This window comes from Lemur catta, chromosome 17 (assembly GCF_020740605.2).
Source record: "Lemur catta isolate mLemCat1 chromosome 17, mLemCat1.pri, whole genome shotgun sequence".
NCBI classification, from domain to species: Eukaryota; Metazoa; Chordata; class Mammalia; order Primates; family Lemuridae; genus Lemur; species Lemur catta.
This window is the reverse complement of record NC_059144.1, coordinates 24277576-24299653: the sequence shown is the minus strand read 5'-3', so window position 1 is coordinate 24299653 and position 22078 is coordinate 24277576. Positions and strand designations below refer to the sequence as shown.

At 51.0% G+C, this 22078-nt stretch overlaps 1 protein-coding gene across 2 annotated transcripts; it reads left to right on the top strand.

The window, feature by feature from the left end:
- Window positions 1-14041: 14041 nt before the first annotated feature.
- On the top strand, window positions 14042-21007 carry BPIFA1 (BPI fold containing family A member 1). Of its 2 annotated transcripts, none has more exons than XM_045528818.1 (10): window positions 14042-14086; window positions 15532-15612; window positions 15925-16018; window positions 16165-16336; window positions 17784-17891; window positions 18207-18356; window positions 19110-19194; window positions 19772-19835; window positions 20195-20270; window positions 20864-21007. In XM_045528818.1, exons 2-9 carry the CDS (start codon window positions 15547-15549, stop codon window positions 20233-20235), a joined length of 780 nt encoding a protein of 259 aa, XP_045384774.1. In that variant the 5' UTR covers window positions 14042-14086; window positions 15532-15546; the 3' UTR covers window positions 20236-20270; window positions 20864-21007. The 2 variants fall into 2 exon arrangements, with proteins under 2 accessions (XP_045384774.1, XP_045384775.1); XM_045528819.1 differs by having other exon boundaries at window positions 20828-21007.
- The last annotated feature ends 1071 nt before the right edge of the window (window positions 21008-22078 follow it).

The window sequence follows — 22078 nt, the reverse complement described above, 5'->3', positions numbered from 1 at the left end:
CACCATGCCCGGCTAATTTTTTCTATATATATTTTTAGTTGGCCAGATAATTTATTTCTATTTTTAGTAGAGACAGGGTCTCGCTCAGGCTGGTCTCGAACTCCTGACCTGGAGCGATCCACCCGCCTCGGCCTCCCAGAGGGCTAGGATTACAGGCGTGAGCCACCACGCCCGGCCGAGCTTTCCTTTTTGAAGCAATGAAAGGAGGCCGGCATGGCTGGAGTATGGAGGGAGCTCAGTTATAGGAGACATCTTTACAAGAGTAATATTTGGCAGAGAAAAGTCAGGGAGTTTCTGTAAAAAGGAGATTTAACTATTCATTTATTTATTGTGTATGTATTTGCAACTATTCTGTGCTGAATACACTCTGCTCAGGTGTCACCATCTCAAGTCTTTCAAAAAAGGCACATCCGCCACTCTCTTTCCTGCTTTATTTTTCTTCATAACGCTCATTATTATCTGACTTTCCGACTACATTACTAGTTTCTTTTCTGTCTCCCTCTCTAGACTGTAGACTTCAAGAAGGCAAGAATTCTCTATTATTCCCTGTATTATCCCAAGTGCCAGGATTACAAAGATGAATCACACATGGCCCCCAACCTCAAAAGCCCCCCAGCCTAGTAAGGGATAAAACAAATAAATAGGCAAGTTCGCGTGCTGTCAGGTGCTCTTGTTAAGGTTCCACGCAAGCAGAGAGGTGGGGCCCAGCAGCCTTGCCAAAAGACTTCGAGGAGTCTTCACCTGGGAGGCAGGATTTAAACTGGGTATTGAAGAACGATTAAGAGTTTGAGGGAAAAGACATTTTGAGCAGAGGACACAGCGTATGCAAATAGATGGGAGTAGGAAAGGATCTGATCTCCGGACAAGGGGGAGAAGCTCTGGGTGGCAGGTCATAGAAGTCACAGAGGATGGAGGGATCCTCTGAGGAGTAAGGATGAGTTTGTAGTGGGCTGTACACGTGCCTTCTGAGGACAAGGGCACATGTAATGAATCGAGCTGCTAAGAAGAAGGTACAATCCATGACAGGGGACAAAAGAAATTGAGCAGCCACTGCTATCATTGCATCCACATCCTTGTGTTGCTTAGCTTAGTTATGTAACACTTTAAACCAATGCTGTCCAATAGAAATATAACATGAGACACACATGAAGTTTTGAATTTTCTAGCAAAGACATTTAAAAAAACAAACAGATGATATTAATTTTAGTAATTGTTTTATTCACCTAATATGTCCAAAATATTATCACTTTAACATGTAATCAATATAAAAGTTAATAAAATATTTTACATTCCATTTTTGTAGCAGGTCTTTGATCTGGTGTATTTGTTATACACACAACACATTTCAGTTTGGCCTGCCTGCATTTCAAATGCTAGTATCCACATGTAACTACTGGCTCCATGTGGACTGTGCTAATTTAACTAAGCTAATTTGCTGCCAGTTGCAAGATGTTGAAAGGCATGGAGCATCTCATTTTGTCCCCACCAATACATCTAGGCTGTCACTTATCACAGAAGTCTCAAGTCTGTGACCCCCATAACATATTCAGCCCACAGACATATTTGGTTTTGACTAGAAAGTGTTTTAGGAATGTGAATGAGTTGCCAAGATTAAAAGTAAGAAATAAGTCTTTTGTCAATTAGGGAATCTGATGATATTTTGCAGCCTTGTGTCATGAAGTAGGCCAAGGTGAGGAGGAAGACCCACCTTAGTTGATGAGAAGGAATCCAGGGAACCAGCGAGAAAACATTACCCAGGGACAGACGGTGGATGGGTGATGGGACGGGAATCTGTTTCAGCACCATGGACAGTGGACAGCCGCGCCCGCGTGGAGGGGCGCGGGAGGAGGGGGAAAGGCTGGCAGATCTGGCTCACAGCCTGCTTTAGAAAGGGTATGAAGTTCACTAATACCTGGATTATCTCACACAGAATCAGCTCCTGCTTCCTAGTCTCCTCCCTGGATCGTCCTCCACGCTGCAGGACACCCCCTGCATAGATCATGTCGATCATTCGGCTGCTGCTTGGAATTGCATGACCCACCCTGGACTCAAAGATCCCCTACTTCTCTGGGCACAGAGGCTATTTCCTTGTAGATCCTCACAGAACCCATGTGCTGATTCCCTGTAATTTTCCCACAAATAAATTTTTTTGCAGCTCTGAACTGCGGATGGCCCTGCTTCCACAGTGTCATGGGGTGGGGGCAACAGTCGCCAGAAATGGTGGTGGATCTGGCCGGGGGTGGTGGCTCACGCCTGTAATCCTAGCACTCCGGGAGGCTGAGGCAGGAGGATCACTCGAGGTCAGGAGTTCGAGACTAGCCTGAGCAAGAGCAAGACCTCGTCTCTACTAAAAATAGAAAGAGATTATCTGGACAGCCAAAAATATATAGAAAAAATTAGTCCGGCATGGTGGTGCATGCCTGTAGTCCCAGCTACTTGGGAGACTGAGACAGGAGGATTGCTTGAGCCTGGGAGTTTGAGGCTGCTGTGAGCTAGGCTGACACCACAGCACTCTAGCCTGGGCAACAGAGTGAGACTCTGTCTCAAAAAAAAAAAAAAAAAAGACATAGTGCTACGCGCTGCCTCTACTTCCTCACCTGCATCCATTGCTCAGTTTTTGTGTAACTGACTTCTTCCAACTCCTCCAAATAACTTGCTCTAGGTCATACACGACCTCCTTAATGTCCAACACCAGCAAACCTCATTCAGTGCTCATGTTCCTCAAGCCATTTAACAATGTGCACCTTAGGTGACTACTCCAAACTACTCCCCATTTACTCCTCCAGCCCTTTTTCTTCCCTACCATTATCTTTTCAAAAAACTTTTTTGACTCATGCCTGGCACTCTCCTATGCACTTTACGTATATCACGTCACTTGCTCTTTTAAATAAACTGGTGGTTATTAAGCCTTTGTCCCTTGGTTCCAAAGTTATCTTTCTGTACTCTGCTTTGAATGCTGGGCTTGGGATTCTGCAAACCACAGACCTGGGTGAGACCTGGGCTTGATGGGTCGGTCCCTGCACCCCATGGTGCAGAGTGTGCAGGGCCCTGTGAGACCTGCAGCCTGCACTCCCCCTGCTGGATCAACTCGGGCTCACTGAACATTTTCATATTTGCCACGCGTGTCCCATGCAGTCTCTACTGGCCTCTGTAGAGCGTGAGAGGAAATGCAACCGGAAAAAAGAGTTTTGCAGAGACCGGGTGAAAGGCAAGGACCATGAGTGAATTTACGCAGAATAAAGATAGAACAAACTAGAGCCAGATGGCCTGGGTTCCAATCCCAGCACCACATTTCCCAGCTCTGTGTCCTTAGACAAGTGACTCCAGAGGCAGGGCTCGGTACCAGCCTGCTATCGTCAGTCTTTCTGCCTCTCCTTGCAACGCCTTGGCTGCGGTGGGCAGGGGGATGTGAGGACCATGTTGGGGAGAGGGTGCTGGGGAAGGGGCCACAGCTCCTCTGCGCTCCCTCCTGCAGGTCGGGCTGTCTGGCTCCTGCCCCAGCCCCTCTTTCCTCAGCTGGGTGGCTCTGGGGATTTTACTCGACATCCCTGTGCCTCTGCGAAGGGAAGATAATAATACCAGTACCTACCACAAAGGGCTGTGCTGAGGATTAAATAAGTCATTACAAGTAAAGCACTTGGCCTGCCCACTAGGATGGCAGCTCAGTCTTGCTCTGGCTGGGAGCACGGGCAGCTGCTGGGTTTCTCTGGGTCCCTGTCCCCTCACCTGTGTGGTATGAGGATGGAATGAGACTGCACACAGAGCAGACTTAGCACAGGGAATGAATGAGCCCCAAGAAATAAATGCCAGCCCCACCACCCTCCAGGTAGCTGCGTATGAAGGAGCAGTCCTCATTCCGCCACCGCTCCCCACCCCTCTCCGCACCCCCCCTCCCCGGAGAACCAGCAGGGGACTCCCGGCCAACTTGTGGCCTTTTCCCTTCGATGTCAGCTCAAACTCCACCTCCGCAGGGAGGTCTTTCCTCCGACACCCCCTTCCTCCATGGGCCAGGTCTCCCCTCACTGTGCCCCCGCCCCAGCACCTCCTGCCTCCGGCACAGCCACGCTTCACAATCGTGAGCCCACTCTCAGGGCGAGTTGAAGTCTGTCGGCCTCCCCACGGGTATGTGAGCTCCATGAGGACAAGGACTGTCTGCCTGGCTGCTCTCCGTGGGAACCTGAGCGCCACAGCACCTGGCACTTAGCATGCAATGATTTTAGCAGCTTTATGCTTTGAGTGAACGACAGCAAAGCCCAGCGTCTGAGCAGCCACGCACCAGCTCCCTCTAGGATGATCACACCCCCACTGCCACCTTAGCCCCCCCGTTGTCATCTCAGCCTGCTGGAGTTGCCTTTCTCGTTTGTGAAATGGATGGGTTGAGGGCCATGATAATAGCGTGGATTGTGAGCCCTGGCCAAGCATGAGTCCCTGTGGTCCTCGCTACAGCTCTGCGGTCTGCAGTGAGCTCCCTTTACAGACCTGGGAACCAAGTCTGCAGGAGGCACGGGCGGGAGCTGACTGCTGGTCTGTGTGACCCCAAAGCACATGCTCTTAGCTGCATGTGATTCTGCAGCAAGCTGGCTCCAGATCCTGAGCGAGGCCCTCTTGTCCCTCTACTTCTGTTCTCCCTTGTCATGCCTCAAGCTCTGAAAGTCTACACCCTCCACTTTGTCACTTCATCAGACTCTGTGACCCTGAGACCCACAGCCTGTGACGAGGCAGGACTGACCTCCCCCTCACCCATGTTAAGACGTCCAAAGAGCCAAGGACAACAGATTTGTTCCTCTCGATAATGTCCACTCTTCTCCAATTTTCTTGGCAAAAAATAACAAAATTCCAACCGGTTACACAAGACCAGGAAGGCAAGAAAAGTACATTTCAAAGTAACCGATATTCTACAAACATCCCCTGGGGGAGCATGAACTCTGAGAAGGGACCTCACCTGGGGAAAGCCAACACCCGACCAAGCCTTCCTCAGCACAGTCTCCTGCAAACCCAGAGGGAATTGCCCACGAGTGGCCCCAGCGCTTCTGCGAAACTCGCCAAGGATGTTCCCATCCCTCACTCGATGGGGACCCTGCACATCCCTCGCGCCTTTGTCTCAGCTCACGGCAGCGGGTTGTGGGCCCACCCCTGGGGGACTGTGCGGCTGCAGTGCAGGGGGTCAGGGAGACAGTGGTAGGAGGTGACGTCCACGGGGTGCAGGGGCCCTGCGGGGCCTGGCAGGCATGGCGCGGAGTGTGGCTTTTGCTCTGGGTGCAGTAGGAAACGTTGCAGGGCTCTGAGCAGGGGAGCAGCCTGGTCCGACTCACGTCTCAGACTGCTATGGGGAAGAGATTGCAGGTGGGCAGCATAAGAGGCCGGGAAATCAGGGAGGACCCTTTGCAATAGTTCAGGTCAAGCTGATGGTGGCTGAGGGGCAGTCGTTAAGCATGGTCACATTCTGGAAGTGGTAGTTGTGGAAGATAAGAGAAATGCGAGGACAGGAACAACTGGATGCATTTGACACCGTCCCCAAGAAGGTGAGAATGGGGGATCTGAACTGAACCCAATGCTCTCTGACCCCCAGCCCCAGGGCACGAGGTAAACCTTTCTGTTCCTATCCTGTAAATCTTGCCCAGAAAGACAAGATCCGTCCATCCACCCATCCAATCATTTATTCCTTCATTAGAGGCACTGTAGACATAAGAATTAATGACACCCACATCCTTCCCTCAAGAAACTCATAATTTGGTGGGGAATCAGAGATGAGTCATCCCCACATACATATTCAGTCATTTAGTCACTCAACAAACCTTCATTGGCACTTAATTTCTGGGAAGCAAGCATCATGGTAGGGATTGAGGTTGCTCTTGCCCTTAAGAAAGTCCTAGTCCTATCGGAGAGCCTGGGATCAGCTGTCCTCACTCCTTCATCTATTCCTTGCTTCACTGAAGAGTCACCAACATCCAGTCTGTGCCAGGGCCTAGGAGAGGACCTCCCCCCCTCCCGCCATTGGGTGACCCAACAGTGGGCTCTGGTGAATGTCCCCAAGCAACAAGGCCTCCCTCTGGAGCCCTGGCCTCCCTACCAGGGTTCCACCTGCCACTCTCACATGTGAGCCAGCCCTAGTGGCAGCTGCCAGAGTCCATTGCACCCCTCCCCACAGCATGCTGGGGGCTAACTCTGCCGTCATCTTCCTGCAGAAAACCGTGAGCCCATCCATCTGGGCAACCCCCCTCACAGCCGTCTGCCCAGGCCCCGACTGACACTTCTTGACACTTGCAGGTCCCAGACCCCAAGATGCATCCACTCTGGAGGCTCCTCATCTGCCTTGGATTGCTGTCCTTGCCCTGGCACTGCACAGGCAGCCATGGGCTGGCCTGGCCAAGCCCCCACAGACAGCAAAGCCACCCTGGCAAGAGGTAAGCTGAGCCCACGCTCTGCCTGCTGCCCACAGAGCAGGTGAGATGGCATCATTTGGGCTCCCCCCCCCACTGACCTGTTGTGTGACTTTGGGTCAGCCAGCCTCTTTTCTTCCTTCTTTTCTCAGACATCAAGCACAGAAAATTGAGGTTGAGTTGACCATAAGCCAATTCATAGGACGTCGTCACTAGCATGAATCCCTGCAAGGTCCTTGTCTATGTCATTTTCCCCTTTTATCCCTTATCCTCACTCCCATGTCCCTCCTGCTTTGGCAGGCACTGCGGTGTGTTTAATGTAGGCATTTAAATATGCCTGTATCCTTGCGCATGCAGCGTGTTGATTTGCATAAATTGTATTGCCACATAGATCTCATTCGGTGTTTTACTGTTTCCACTCGACATCATGCTGTTGGCATCTGTGTTTTTTCAGCTGGTGCAAAGAGGTCCACAGATTCATCCATTTCAGTTTATTTGGCCATCCCCCTAGTGATGGACACTTACGCTGTGTCTAATTTCCCACTATTATAAGCTACACTGGGATGAACATCCTTGTATGTGTCCCTGTTAGACCCCGTGGGAAAATTTCTAGGATATACCCAGAAGGAGGAGGGCTGGACCTTGGGGTAGATGTAAGCTCAATTTAACTAAAACTGCCAGAATCCTAGAAATGCCTTTGCCGGTCTACACTTACTTCCATAATAAATAAGCATATGTCTCCCCATTCTCCCCAACACTGACTGGAGAATACGCATCTGTATCAGTCAGCTAGAGCTGTCATAACAAGATAGCACACACTGAGTGGCTTAAGCAACAGACATTTATTTTCTCACAGTTCTGGAGTCTGGAAGTCCAAGATCAAAGTGCCCCCAGGGCTGGTTCCTGGTGAGGACTCTCTTGCTGGCTTGCAGACAGTCGCCTTCTCAGTGTATCCTCACATGGCCTTTTCTCTGTGCATGCAGAGATAGAGATCTCTGCTGTCTCTTCTTCTTATAAAGTCACCAATCCTATCAGTCTAGGGCTCCACCCTTATGACCTCATTTAACCTTTTTGGGTTTTTTTGAGACAGGGTCTCACTCTATTGCCCGGGCTAGAGTGCCGTGGCGTCAGCCTAGCTCACAGCAACCTTAAACTCCTGGGCTCAAGTGATCCTCCTGCCTCAGCCTCCCAAGTAGCTGGGACTACAGGCATGCGCCACCATCCCCGGCTAATATTTTCTATATATATTTTTAGTTGTCCATATAATTTCTTTCTATTTTTTTAGTAAAGACGGGGGGGGGTCTCGCTCTTGCTCAGGCTGGTCTCGAACTCCTGAATTCAAAGGATCCTCCTGCCTCGGCCTCCCAGAGTGCTAGGATTACAGGTGTGAGCCACCGCACCCGGCCTTATTTAACCTTAATTGCCCCCTTAAAGGCCCTATCTCCAAATACCTGCACATTGGGCTGAGGGTGGGACACAATTCAGTCTCTAAAAACATCTTGATAATTTTTTGCCAGCCTAATGTGTGATCTCTAGTTGTTTTAGCTTGACTTTGTCTGATTAATGGGAAGTTTGAACATCTCATCATAATTTTAACCATTTTGAAGTCTTTGAATTCCCTGTTCTTATCTTTTATCCATTTTTCTATTTGCTTTCCTGGGTTTTTTTTATCCTCTTTGATTTGAGGATCCATTAATTTATTCTTGACATTAGTACCTTGTCAGATTTAAGCATTGCTAATATTTCTCCAGAACTCTCATCTATTAACGTTGTACGGCCTTCATTGAACAGGAATATTTTCAAACTCATCAATATTTTATTTTATGGTTTATGTCTGGAGAGTCTTAAGACCTTGCCCCTACCTCAGACGTATTCGACTTTGCTTTTTCTAGTAGCTTTAGAGTTTCACCTTTTACATTTAGAATGTGAACCCATCTGGAGGCCGTCTTTCTGTCAGTCTATGTAGGGAAGGCAGAGATTCAGCTTCACTTCTCGCCATGGAATGAATCGTTTTTCCCAAACCATCTGCTAAATGGCCAAATTCTGAAACATGAGGATTCATTCACTGCTGAGCCCTGTGACTGTTTCTATACCAATAACGCAACATTGTAAATATGACATCTTTGCAGAATGCTGTTTTATCTGATAGACTTTTATTCTTTCAAATGAATTTCAGAATGTGTTGAGTTCTTTTAAAAAAGTTCCTCTGGAAATTTGACTGGGGTTACATTGAATTTGCTTGTTAACTTAGAAAGAGTTGATATTTTTGCAACATTAGACCACCCAATCATAAAATTAGTATATCTTTTAATTTATTCAGAGTCTGCTATATATCCCATAATAGAATTTTAAAGTCCTATCAATGTCTTGAGTGCTATTTGTAAATTGATTCCTAGAGAATGTATCATGTTTTTGCCACAGTAAATGCTACCTAATTTTCTGTTATATTTTCTAATTGGTATTGCAGGTTCAGAGGAGAGGAAAGCTGTTGACTTTTGAAAATTAATCTGATATTCAAAAGTCTTTCTGATCTCTTATGGTTGTCATTGTTTGTTATATATATGTTCCATAGGATTTTCCATCTAGAGGATTATATCATCCAGAAATAGTGACAGTTTTATCTTTTCTTTTCTAAGCCTTATACTTCCTGTGCCTTTTTCTTATCTTGCACTCTAGCCAGGGCCTTCTGTAAAAATGGGAATGTAACCAGAATTCTCCACTAAGTTTGGCATTTTCTGTAGGTTTTTGGAATATGGCTTTTATCACATTAAGGCAATTCCTTATGTTCCTAGTTTTATGAATTTTTCTTAATCATAAGTCAGTACTGGCCTTTAACAAATGTTTTTCTGCATCTAAAAGTTAATTTTTTACTCCAATCCATTAAATGATAAATTGTATTAATAGATTTTCTGCTGTTGAGCCATCCTAGTGCTTCTCAAATAAACATATTTTACAATGTACTATTAGATTTTATTAGCCAATAATTTATTTACGTGTGTAGCAAATTTTTTTTTTTTGGCCACTACTTGGTTTTGAACTTGGACAAGCAAATTTTCTATACATACAACAAATATGTAACTTTCTTTCCTCATACTAACCTTGAGGCTAGGTAAGTTTTGCCTAGCCTCACAGAATAAATTTGGCATGTTTCTCTTTTTCTATTTTCATTCACAGTCCCTTCTTTATAAAAGTTTGGTAAAACTCTTCCATGAAACCATCTAGGTCAGAAGCTTTGGGGGAATGAGATCTTCAATCACTATTTCCATTTAAGAAATTTCTTAGAATTTCTTAATTTCTTTGATTATGGATGTTTTCCATTTTCCCTCATTTCATTTAGGTTATCAAACACATTGGTGTGTAGGTGTATGCTTCATCTGTAACTCATCTGTGCAATGTGTGCAGTTAGACTATGAGTTCATAGAGCTGATTTTGAGACTTAAGTGAAGGCAAGTACGTGCAATGTGCTTCTTCCGCCGTGGATATGTTTATTGCTACAACCAGTAGCAGCTGCTGCTCTACAGTAACCCAGAGTTCCCAGTGTGGGACCCGAGCTCAGGGCAGGCCGAGTCAGTGAAATCGTAGTAGCGTTAGAGTGCTTAGCTACAAGTGATAGAAAGCCCAACTCAACCTGGCTTACACAATAATAAAAGTTTTCATTTCACGTAACTAAAAGTCACAGGTAGGAAAAACCCCAGGTTTGGTTCAATCAGCGCTACACGTGGCATTCGGCAGGGAGTTGGTGCTTGGTACGAGGGAGATACGCTGGCCACGATTCCTGTGGGAAATCCAGTGCAGTCGAAGCTTCCAGCCACAAGCCCTTCAGTTTTCTTTTCCCACCCCTGGCCTGACCCTCCTTGCTGTGCTGGTGGCCCAGGTGTGTCCTGTGAGCCGGGAACTCCTCAGGCAGCTGGATGTGAAACTGTTGAAAAGCCTCCTGGGTGCGAGTCTGGTCCATCCAGGGAAGATGCCTCCGGGTTGGAAAGTGGCTGAAAGAGGCACCTCCAGCCCTGGAGCCCCCAGAAGGCCTGCTGGGGGGTGTCTGCATGTGCTATGAGAACACTCTAGAGGTGACCACATTATGATGACCACTACTGTCCCCCAAGAGGGCTGCAACTGCAGAGGGGTCCCCTACCGAGCAGGCTGTGCCTGCCAAGTCCCCCGAGTTGCCAGATTCTTGCTTCTCCCAGTAGGAAGCATGGCCGCACTCCAGCCCTGAGACCACCCCCACTCCTGCTGCAGATACAGGGTGACAGCCCCTGCCCTCCTGGGGCTCACAGTCTACTGGATGGATGACATCGAGAAGGGAATAACTAAATATCATTTGGAGAGCACTGTCATGTGAATGGCTGGCATGGATGGGTGAGTTTCCCTTCAGCGTGGACCTGGGCTTGGAAAGGGGGACACACTGGTGACCGGTGCCACCCCTTCTCCTTACACAACAGGCTGCTGCTCATGAACTCAGCCAGCTGTGACTCCAGCCAGCCCCCCACATGCCCGGCTGGAGAGCCCTCCAGCTGCCTGCTGTTCATTGGAAGGAGATTGCACATCCTGGGACCTTAAGAGTGGACTTCTGCTGCCCTATAAACCTTTCCCCAGGCCCTGTGGACATCCTGTGCTCTCCCACAATAAAGTCTACAATGGTGCAAGGTCCCCCCTGCTTGGACCCTGAGATTTAGGTCCAGAAGTCAGACCAGATAAAGTGTCCACTCCAAGAACACATCTCCCCAACTCTGCTCATCACCCCAGAAACCCCAGAGAGGGCCTTTTGCAGCCAGGAGCCCAGCCATGGCTTTGCTCTCAATGCAGGGAGGGGCTGTTGAGATCTCCCACATGCCCTTGGTCATTCAACCCACATTTATAGAGCACCTACTATGTGCCAAGAATGTTGCTGGGCTCCAACATGGTGCTGAGAAAGGGTGACAGGGCAGAAACACAAAAACGTTGACACAAACAGATCTGAGTTCAAATTAGGATTTCGCCCAACTGCAAGTTGCATGAGGGTATGGATGCCATGTAGCATGGTCACCAATGAGTTCTCAGCCCCCGGCAGAGGGCTGGCACAGAGTGTGTGAGCTCAGCAAATACTTGTGGCTCAACATTGGGTGAATTCTAGTCTTAAGACTCACTGGCTGTGCTTGGGACCAAGCACTTGACCTTTCGGTCTTTGTCATTTGCAAAATGGGAGTAGAAATCTTGCAGGATGAGGAGCAACAGGAGCCCTCCTGTGCTGCTGGTGGGAGATACATTACTCCTGCACTTTATAAAGCTGTGTGGTAGTATCTACTATAGCCGAACACAGGCTTGCGCTACACCTTAGCAACTCCGTTCTCAGTGTCTACTCACAGAAATGCGTGCACACGTGCACCCAAAGACAAGGACGCCCACAGCAGCAATAACGTCATAGCCACAACCTAAACACCCCCTAAATGCCTATCAAAAGAATGAACAAATAGAATAGGTAAATATCTTGTAGGATGGTAACCCTGGAATTCTCTATAGTAAGGAAAGTGACCTACAACTGCACACGACCACATGGATGAATCCTACAAACATGACATTACGTGAAAGAAGCCAGACACAAAAGAGTACATGTCACATCCCCCATGCACATGAGCTCAAAAATAGCAAAACTATCCGAAGCCGTTAGAGGTAAGACAGTGGTTACCTTGGGGCAGGGGTCAGCGACTGGGAGAACCTCCAGGGGCTTCCAGAGAGTGGGTGACATTGTTTCTTGATCTGGGTGCTGGGTATTCGTAGGGATGTTTGGTTTATGAAAGCTCACTGAGCTATTCACTTATAAGTAATATATTTTTACAACTTTAAAAATATATTAAATCTACTAAAATTATTTATTTTAAAATTTCACAGTTTTAAAAATAAAAATATTTACCATGCAGAATACTTGGAAGGAGTACATGGAAAAACCATTTACAGTATGCTTGGCATGTGCTAAGTCCATGGGAAATGCTTATCAAATGTCATTTAATTTAGTGTTAATTATTTGGCTATTGGCTATTCAATTATTAAATATTGATTCCCACCCTTCTCCATCCAAGGGTAGGGAAAGTGTCCTGAGAATTCACGGGGAAATAACACACACATATTAAAAATAGTCGTACACACGCATTAAGCACTTGGTGTATGCTGAGCTTGGTGCTTGGGGCATACATTCAGCATCTCACCAATGCCTCCCAGAAACCCCGGGAGATACACAACTGTTAGCCCATTGTATACATGAGAACACTGAGGATCAGAGAGGTAAAGTCGCTTGCCCAAGGTCACACAGCGAGGAAATGGACAAGTTGACTGCACTTGGGCCAGACTCTAGAGCGCATGCTCTTAACCACTTGTGCATCCCCCCACTCCCAACAACCCCCACCCTGCCCCCCCCAGACACACACACTGAGGGGGAAATGATGAAATATGTGTTCAGCTGGATTGACAAGCTCAAACAAGGAAGTGTCAACAACTCAGAGACCAGAATAGGGCAAGGGAGCCTCACGTCTCCATCTTTCAATTCAAACTCCCTAATCTGAAATGCTTCACCGGGGATTTGCAACCCTAAACGCCCAAATTCACGTAGATGATTCCCCTGGACAGCCTTGAGCTCATGGGGTTCTTCCTGCTCCTGATGCAAAGAGCAAACAAGGGAGGGCTGGGCCGGGTCCCCCAGGGGGGCTGTCTGGTCCCTCGGTGAAGGCAGCTTTTGTCTCCTTCCAAACGGCCCCACCCTCGGTCAGCTCAGGGGCTTCCTCAAGGGGCCTGCTCAGGTTTCTTGGATTCTGTTTTCATTTTTAAGGTTCAAGGAGCCGTGGACTCACCACATTTTCTCCCAGAGGAGCTTGTTGCACAACAGAGCTCTATTAGGACACTGGGGTCCAAGACAACAGGAGAGGATCAGAGAGTGTGTGTCTCGCCCCAGGCCAGCAGTGCTTCCTTAGACATGGCACCTCACCCTCTGAGCCTCAGTTTCCCCTTTGTAAAACAGGAATCCTCATTCCCACCTCATGAAAGGCTGTGAGGATTCATGAGATGCTGCCCGTGAAAAACAGTGCCAGACCGGCATACAGCAGGAAGGAGCTCAGCAAGTGTCAGCTGTCGATCTTGCTCTCATTGTTATCATTGTCCAGTGAGCTGCACTCTAACTCCGTCACATCCTCGCTGTGTTGTTGGGCACTTGTCCCCACTGGGCCTGGAATTGAGGGACACACCAGATGCAGGGAAGTCCGATGCAGTTTGACTCTTCTGACACTTGGGGAGCACAGTTCTCCAACTGGAGAAAAAGACTCAGACCAGGAGAGGGAAGGGGCCACGAGATGAGACCGAGGTCCCTTCCTGGGCTCCGACTGGCTGCCTCTTCCAACCTTCCCAGCATGGTCTTCCAAGTCACCCGGGAGCGTGGGTCCCCAACCTCGGCCCTGCTCATGAAACCGTAAAGTCTTGAGTAACATCCCATCTCAGGTTTTTCTCTGTTTAACTTGTCAACCGAATAGCTTAACTGTCCCACCTGCTAATATGATCAGCAATTATTTACTTTGGAGAGCCCTGAAAGACACCACCAGATTGCAGACTTCTGAAGTATCTAGAAACCCATCACCCAATCATATGTTTCCTGGTTCCCACACTATAAAAGAGGCTGCCTCCTCGGCAGAAGTGAGCAGGAGACAGGAGACCGGGACAGCCGCTGAGACCTCTGGGAAGCCCAGGTGAGACCCGCCCGTCCTGCGGCCCCTCTGCTGCCCTTGGTGGCAGGGGTGGCAGGCTCCTCGCTGTGCGGTGGCACTGGCAGGCTGGAAACCCAGGCTCACTCCCCCGGGGCCTTGCCAGAGAAACAGGGCTGGCCAGTGTCGTGGCTGTGGGGATGGCTCTTCACTCTGCCTTCCTACGAGACCAATGACACTGATATTGAAATGAGCGCTGCTCATGCCCTGAATCAAAACCTCTAAGGCAAGAGTTTTAACCTGAGGTTACCAACGTGGACACAGATGATCCACAAACCTCCTAAAACTGCCCACCCAATGTTGCACATTTGGATGCATTTTCCCGGGACTAGGGTCTCTGGCTTCCATGAGATTCATAAAGGGTCTGTTGCCCAAGAGATCCAGAGGCCCTAGAAAGTTTACCTCCCTGGGGAGGACACAACTGGCTCTTTGCACCAAAAAGCGCTTTCGGTTCCAGGCAGCCACCACAAGGCGGGAGCTGGGGTTGATGGGATTATGCCCAAAGCAGCCAGTGGTCTCCAAGGTGTAGGCGCCGGCTCTGGCTTTGGACACCCAGACCAAAGAGACCCAGGAGAGGATCGGTGGCACCTGGGAGGCATCTGGTTCAAAAGGCAGCCAAACCTCAGGGGCTGCCCCAGGGTTTCACCCAGGGCAGCTTGAGGGAGCAGAGAGAGGTGCAGAAAAGAGTGTGTGTGTGTGTTGGGCGAGCCGCCTCCAGCCGCAGGCCTGCCATCCCTTTGTTGCATGGCCTTGGGAAAGTCACTACCCCTCTCCGGTCCCCGGGCTCTCTGTGGGCGGTAAGGACTTCGGGTGGCCCCAGGATTTCCCCAACACAGGTTTGCCTGAGATGGTGGCCAGGGCCGTGCGACGCGACATTGTGTGACTTGCAAGGGCGTCCACAAGCCACATGGCCTGAACCCAGGCCACAGGACTTAACAGGGATGGTGACAAAGCAGTTCGGGTCCTCAGCCGCTCGCCTGCTTAAGCCTTTTCATTCGCTCTGCCTGGGCAGCGGGCTCCAGGTGCAATGATTCAAGCTATCACGTGCAAGCCCAGCTGGGGTCACTTATTTTAATAGAGGCCTCTGGTTCACACAGCTCTGGCTTCTAATCCTCTCTGCACTGTGTACTTGTGACCCTGGGGGAAGTCACCTGCACTCACCAGCTCTCCATTGCCTCACCTGTGCGATGCAGGTGATAGATAGGTGCCCCCGTCTTAGGGTTGTGATGAAGATGAAATCGATCACCGAGTGCAAAGCAGTCAGCTTGTTGCCTGGTGTGGAGAAGCTGCTCGGTAGTGTTGGCTGTTATTAGTCACACACACCCCGTGTTCTGGGGAACAGAACCCCACCCTCCAGGGGGCGAGGGCAGGTGGCAGATAAATTTCCCTCTGACATCCGTGCCATGTTGGACCTGTCCTTCTGTCCACAGATACCAAGAGAGAAGATGATTCCAATCGGGGGCCTCCTTGTCTTCTGTGGGCTGTTGACCCAGACCATGGCCCAGCTCGGAGCCCTGCCCTTGCCCGTGGGCCAGGCCCTGCCCTTGCCAAGGGACCAGGCCCTGCCCTTGCCAAGGGACCAGACCCTGCCCTTGCCCGTGGGCCAGGCCCTGCCCTTGCCAAGGGACCAGACCCTGCCCTTGCCCGTGGGCCAGGCCCTGCCCTTGCCCTTGGGCCAGGCCCTGCCCTTGCCAAGGGACCAGGCCCTGCCCTTGCCCATGGGCCAGGCCCTGCCCTTGCCAAGGGACCAGACCCTGCCCTTGCCCGTGGGCCAGGCCCTGCCCTTGCCAAGGGACCAGACCCTGCCCTTGCCCGTGGGCCAGGCCCTGCCCTTGCCCGTGGACCAGGACCTGCCCTTGGCTGTGACTCCGGCCCTGCCCTCAAGTCCCACAGATCTTGCTAAAGGCTTAACAAGTGGTGAGTGAGTCTGTGACAGCCTCTTCCAGATGTGTGTGTGTGTACCCCACTGTCCAATGCGGGGAGGGCAGGGAGGAATGGGGGAGCGGGTCTGAGCGTCTGGAATTGCCAGATCTGACCCCCAGATACCTGACGCCCATTTCCAGGCCTCAGCAATGGCCTGCTCTCTGGGGGTCTGTTGGGCGTTCTGGAAAACCTTCCACTCTTGGACATCCTGAAGCCCAGAGGAGGCACTTCCAGTGGCCTGGTTGGGGGCCTGCTTGGTGGCCTGCTTGAAAAAGTGACTTCAGTGATCCCTGGCCTGGACAACATCATTGAGTGAGTTGCCCTAAAATAGGACCTTGGTCCCCACTAGGGAAGCCCAGTTGACGATCTTCCAGTCCCAGGCAGTGACCCTGCAGGAGGGAGGTGGGTGGCCGGAGGTGGAGCTAGCACTCGGTCCTGAGACCCATCTCCAGCCTGGCGGGGGACCCCAGCCCTCTCATGCCAGCAACTGCCCCACTCCTGAGCACATCCTGGGGTCCCGGCGTCATCTGTAATCCTCACTGCAGCCCTCTGAGGTCGATTTAATAACCTCTGGTTTACAAATGGGAAAACCAGGCCTGTGCTCACACAGCCAGAGTGACGCGTCTCACTCAAACTCACGGAAGTCCAAAGCCAAGGCTTTCCCGCTACGCTGCGGTTACCTTGCTCTCCCCACCGGCGGAGCCCCTTAGCCCAGACGGCCTGTGATGTGAGCAAGAGAGCCCGAGCTGCCCTCGATTATGTCACCCATGTGACTAAGAACAGTGCACTTCCCATGGAAAGATCTAGCATGGGGTTTCCTATGAGAACCTGAGGGCTCGCTAAGCAAGAAGCCATGGAAAGCTTGGTAGCCATGAGCTGGCAGAGCCTGGGTCCCTGAGAGCGCTGGCGCAAAGCCATTTCAAGATTCCTACCCACCTAGGCACTTGCTTCCTGAGACAGGCAGACACACTCTGGAGCTTGACCTCCAAATGTGCCATGTACTTGCTGGGTGACCTGGGACAAGACACTCTGTCCCTGTGTGATGGTTTGTCCATCTGTAAAGTGGAGATTGTAATCCCCACAGAGAAAGACTATTGGCAGGACTGGAATAGATGTGACTCCCCTGGCACCATGGCTGGCTCAGAGAGGACGCCTACTTCCACCCTTTCTGCCTTCTCCCCAACTTCCTGCTCCTCCATCCCATGCTAACATTGGTGACTGACCTGTCATTGAAGGCCGTGGCAGGATGCACAATTCCTACCCACCCCTATCTGTGCAGGGTTTTCTCCAGTTGCCCACGCATCATGCATCCATCCACTGACCAATCCGTCCGTCCACTCATCCACCCTTCCTTCCATCTAACCGCCTACTCTCCCATCCATCCACCCACATATCCATCTACCCACCCTCCCATCAATCTACAGAGTCCACCAACAGGGACTGCCCACTTTCTTTGTAAGGCTCTGAGCTGGCATACAGGGTGCAAATATAGTCCAGACATGGTCTCTATCCCAGAAACCTCACAGACTGGTGGGGAGGAAAGGGCAGTGTGTGTCCAATCTGGCCCAGGGCAGAGGCTGGGAGAGACTGGTGTGTGACTTGGAGCCCATGTGGCTTTGGCTGTAAGATGCCCCTCCCGTGTCCCCCATCCCAGGTGGGGAGCTCTACCTCCAGGATGAGTGAGGTTGGGTTAAAGATGGCTTCTGGGTTTGGGGCCAGAGGAGCTGGTGTTTCTCCCTCAATGTTGCTCCCTAAACAGCCTAAAGGTCACTGATCCTCAGCTGCTGGAACTCGGTCTTGTGCAAAGCCCCGATGGCCATCGTCTCTATGTCACCATTCCTCTAGGCCTGAAACTCCGTGTGAAAACGTGAGTGGATCCCAAAGGGGGATGGGAGGATGGCTAGCCGAGGGAGCCCCTGGTGACCACGGGTAGCTAAAATGGGGGTGTGGGAGTCTTGGACCTGAGCCTCCAACTGCTCATCCGCTGCTGTGCTGAGTGACCTTGGGTCACTTGGGAAACTCACTTGACCTCTGTGAGCCTTAGTTTCTCCTACTGGACAATGAGACAAGTATAACCGTGGGCGAGATGGAGTGAGGCGAAGCTGGCATTCCTGGCAAGGGGAAAACTCCCTCTGCCTTGGAATGGGAGCGAGCAAATACCAGTGGGGCATCTCCTCTGCAGGCTCCTGGTCGGAAGTCTGTTGGAGCTGGCCGTGAAGCTCAACATCACTGCAGAAATCTTAGCCGTGACAGATAAGCAGGAGAGGATCCACCTGGTCCTTGGCGACTGCACCCACTCCCCTGGCAGCCTGAAAATCTCCCTGCTTGATGGGTGAGGCCAGAGGGGTGGCTGCTCCTGCCCAGAGACAAGAGGGTGTGATGAGGGATGGGTGGTTGGAAAGATGGGACAGTGGGAGAATGGATGAGTGAGAGGATGGAAGGGTGGGAAGACAGATGAGAGGGAGGGAAGATGGATGGATGGATGATGGATGGATGGATGATGGGTGGATGGATGATGGGTGGATGGATACAAGGAAAAACAGATGGATGGTTAGATGGTTAGGTAGATGGAAGGAAGGATGAATGGATAGATGTATCCCTAGATAAATGGATGGGTAAGTAGTCACTTATGCCTTCTTAGGCCAGGCTGACAAATTTTAGGGTGGATTTGGCAACAAGAAATCTGAATTTAAGCCCCTCCTAGGATGGGGAGCTGGGGAGACAGAGAGGGCTTCCTGTGTGAACTTGGGAAGTGCTTCTCCAGTTTGGGTTGGAGTTTACTTCTCTGTAATAGGAAACTATTAATACACTGGAGTTACTGATAGAATCCACCAAGATCATTTGTGGACTCTAATAAGTCTTACTGACGCCTACTGTGCCCCAGAGCTGTGTGTTTCTGCACATACCTGTGGGTGCCGCTGTGTGGGCTGTAACTCCCTTTGCATAGGACCTTGCTGTTTGCCTATGTGCAGGTGTGCATGGACAAGGCCTGATTTCAGTGACTGAGTGGGGTGCACAGTGGCCCCTCTGAAGCCTCCATGTCAACCCCAGGCCACTGCACGACCCTATGACCCTTCCCTTTCAGACTTGGCTCCCTCCCCATTCAAAGCCTTCTTGACAGCCTCACAGGGGTCTTGAACAAAGTCCTTCCTGAGCTGGTGCAGGGCAAGGTAAGTGGGACAAAGTAGGGTCCCCTTATCCTCGAGTCTGAGAGCTTCTCAGGCTGGCAGGGAGCCCTGGGGTGAGCACATCTGAGCCCCTCTGTTTGATGAGTAAATTCCATCCATCCATCTAGCCATCCATCTATCCATTCATCTGTCCATGTTTCTTCTTTCCATCCTTGCAAACCCCTTCACTCCTTCCTGTTCTGCACCAGGCTCTGGCCTCTCCACACTGTCCCCTGTCCTGAGATGTTCCCCATCCAGGCTGCTAGGGCCACAGACAAACAGTCTCCCAGCCTATGCCTGGGTGCCTCCCAAAACCAGAGCGCACCACTCTGTTTAGGATCAGATGTGCTGTCGCAGAGTCACCCCTGGGCTCGATGTGTGGTTTAGGGCACTTCACAGCACCCTCACGCCTACAGTTTCTCCTTCTGCCTAATGTGCACGTGTGACTGTCGCTTAGAATCAAACACTTTCAGAAAAATGATAGAAACTCTTCCTGGAGAATCTATCTGGGGCTGCTCCTGCTCCCAGGGTCTTCCTACAGGTGCCGCTTTGCCTGACTCCCCTCTCTGCCCTGCGTCAGGTGTGCCCTCTGGTCAATGGGGTTCTCAGCCAGTTGGACGTCACCCTGGTGCATGACATTGTCAGTAAGTTCCCAAGACCTCTCTCCCCTCTGCAGGAGCAGTGACTTCCCTCAACAGGTTTGGGGGACATGCCACAGGACAGCTAGGACCCTCTGGCCTCCACTCTCCCCCTTTGGGGTTTCTTTTTACCCCTGAATTATCCAGATAATTTTGAGGTAGATACCCCATCTCCCCCCTCAGCCCTGACACTGAGAACAGCTATGCCAGTTGGTGGAAGGGGGCCCGGCCCCCTCCAGGCCCTGCCTGGGCATGGCTGAGTCTCCAGAGCTCCCATTCCCTGGCCCCCCAACTCAGGGAACATGGCGTCTTCCTGGACCCCTTCCCGTCAAGCTCATGACTTTAGCCTGTTTTCTGTTTTCCAGACAAGCTGATCCATGGGCTAGAATTTGTCATCAAGGTCTAAGCCTTCCAGGAAGGGACCTGGCCTCCGCTGAGCCGGTGAGTGCTGCCCCTGCTCCCCAGGGTGTGGAGACTGTTCTCCTCCTGGCAGGGGCAGCGGGGGAGGGGGGGGGGACAATGACAGCCAAAGAAAGAGACAAATATCCACAGAGACACACACAGGGATGCACAGAGAAGCCCACAGAAGGGCTGGCAGGGGTGGTGGGGAGCTGCAGGTGGCACAGCACACAGCTACACAGAGAAGCACACATGGCCACAGATGCACACGGACACACACACACACACACACCCAGACACACGCATGGCCACGGACACAGACGCACACCCTGTCACACCGGCATGCTCACGCGTGTGCTCGCATATGCAGACTCACCACGCACAAGCACACGTGTGTACACAGACACACACTCACTCACACACTTGCACAAGGAGCCCCCTCAGCCCAGGCCTGGGCCACCCTCATGGCTGAGACCAGAGCCCCACGCCCAGGGCCTTGGCCTCCTCCCTTCACTCCGGAGGGTGGGTTTGATGATGGGCCAACACCAGTCAGACTCCATCGCCTCGAGTGTCCGCTCTGATTGGGGTCTCCCCAGCAGAACCGTTCCTCGCTGCTCGCTCTCCCTCCTGCCCAGCTTCCCAGCGCTTGCAGGGGGTGGCCCGTGCGCTGGAAGATGACATGGCTGCCTTCTCCCCGAGGAACCTGCCCCCCCTCCCTTCCCACCAGGCACGTGTAACATCCCATGTCCCTCACCTAATAAAGTGGCTCTCCTTCTGCACTGGGGGCCCTGTCATTCTTCACCACCACTTGAGAGCTCCCGGGTTGGAAAGAGCGCCGGCCTGGGCGGTTGGTTTGCACCCTACGCTGTAAATCCTAGTGTCTTGAGCAGGTCGGGGAGATGTTCGGATGAGTGTGGATTTCAGAAATCCTGCCCGGGGAGCCTTAGGAAGGAGGGACAAGGAGGTTGGGGGTAGATGTCATCCTCCAAGCACAGACGATGACACAGAAGGTTGCCCCACCAGGAGTGCAGATGGCAGATCTGAGAGAAGTTCAGTAGGTGGGCCCGGAAGTGTTGGGGTGAGGGGGTGGGTGAGGCTCCCGGCCAGCTGTCAGGCTGGGGAGCCCAAGGGCAACCGGGATCTAGGGAGGGTGAATTGATTCCAGCGAGGAGATTACATGTTAGTTGTGGCCACTCCGTGCGGAAATGCCTGGGACACGTGAATGAGACGTCCAGGAAGCTCACGGGTACATACGTCACCTACCACCTCTCCTTTGATTCCTTGGAACCAGTCAGACTGGCATCTTTTTGGTTCTCTAAGCAAGAGAAGGACAAAAATGACAAGGAGGACGTGTAGGAGGAAGGACAAACTGGGGCCAAGTATGAACTGCTGGTGGGCTTGAGAAATACAGGCGTAGAGAGAAGGTCATTGGGGTTGTAAATAAAAAGATTCTTTTTTTGTTTTTTTGAGGAGAAGGAAAGGGAAGTTTATTAATTTGCCAGAAAATGAGGAGGGTGGAGACTCCTGTCTAAAATGCCATCGTCGTCCTAATAAGCAGAATACAGAGCTTTTGGAGGGAGGCTGCTGGGCTTCAGGCTGCTAATATCTCCTGTTCCTTTGTTAGACTTACCACGAAACAAGAGGATGTTGGTAAGTCATGGGAAGACTCATGGATTTACCGCTTCTCGCTAAGCTGGGCTAACACGTCTTCAACACCTCACCAACCACTGGCTGATCTCCCCTTTAAAAAGAAAAAGCATCTTTCTCTAGGTTAGGATTGTTAAAGGAAGGAAGGATGAAAGAAAGGAGGGAAGGAAGGAAGGGAGGGAGGGAGGGAGGGAAAAGAAAAA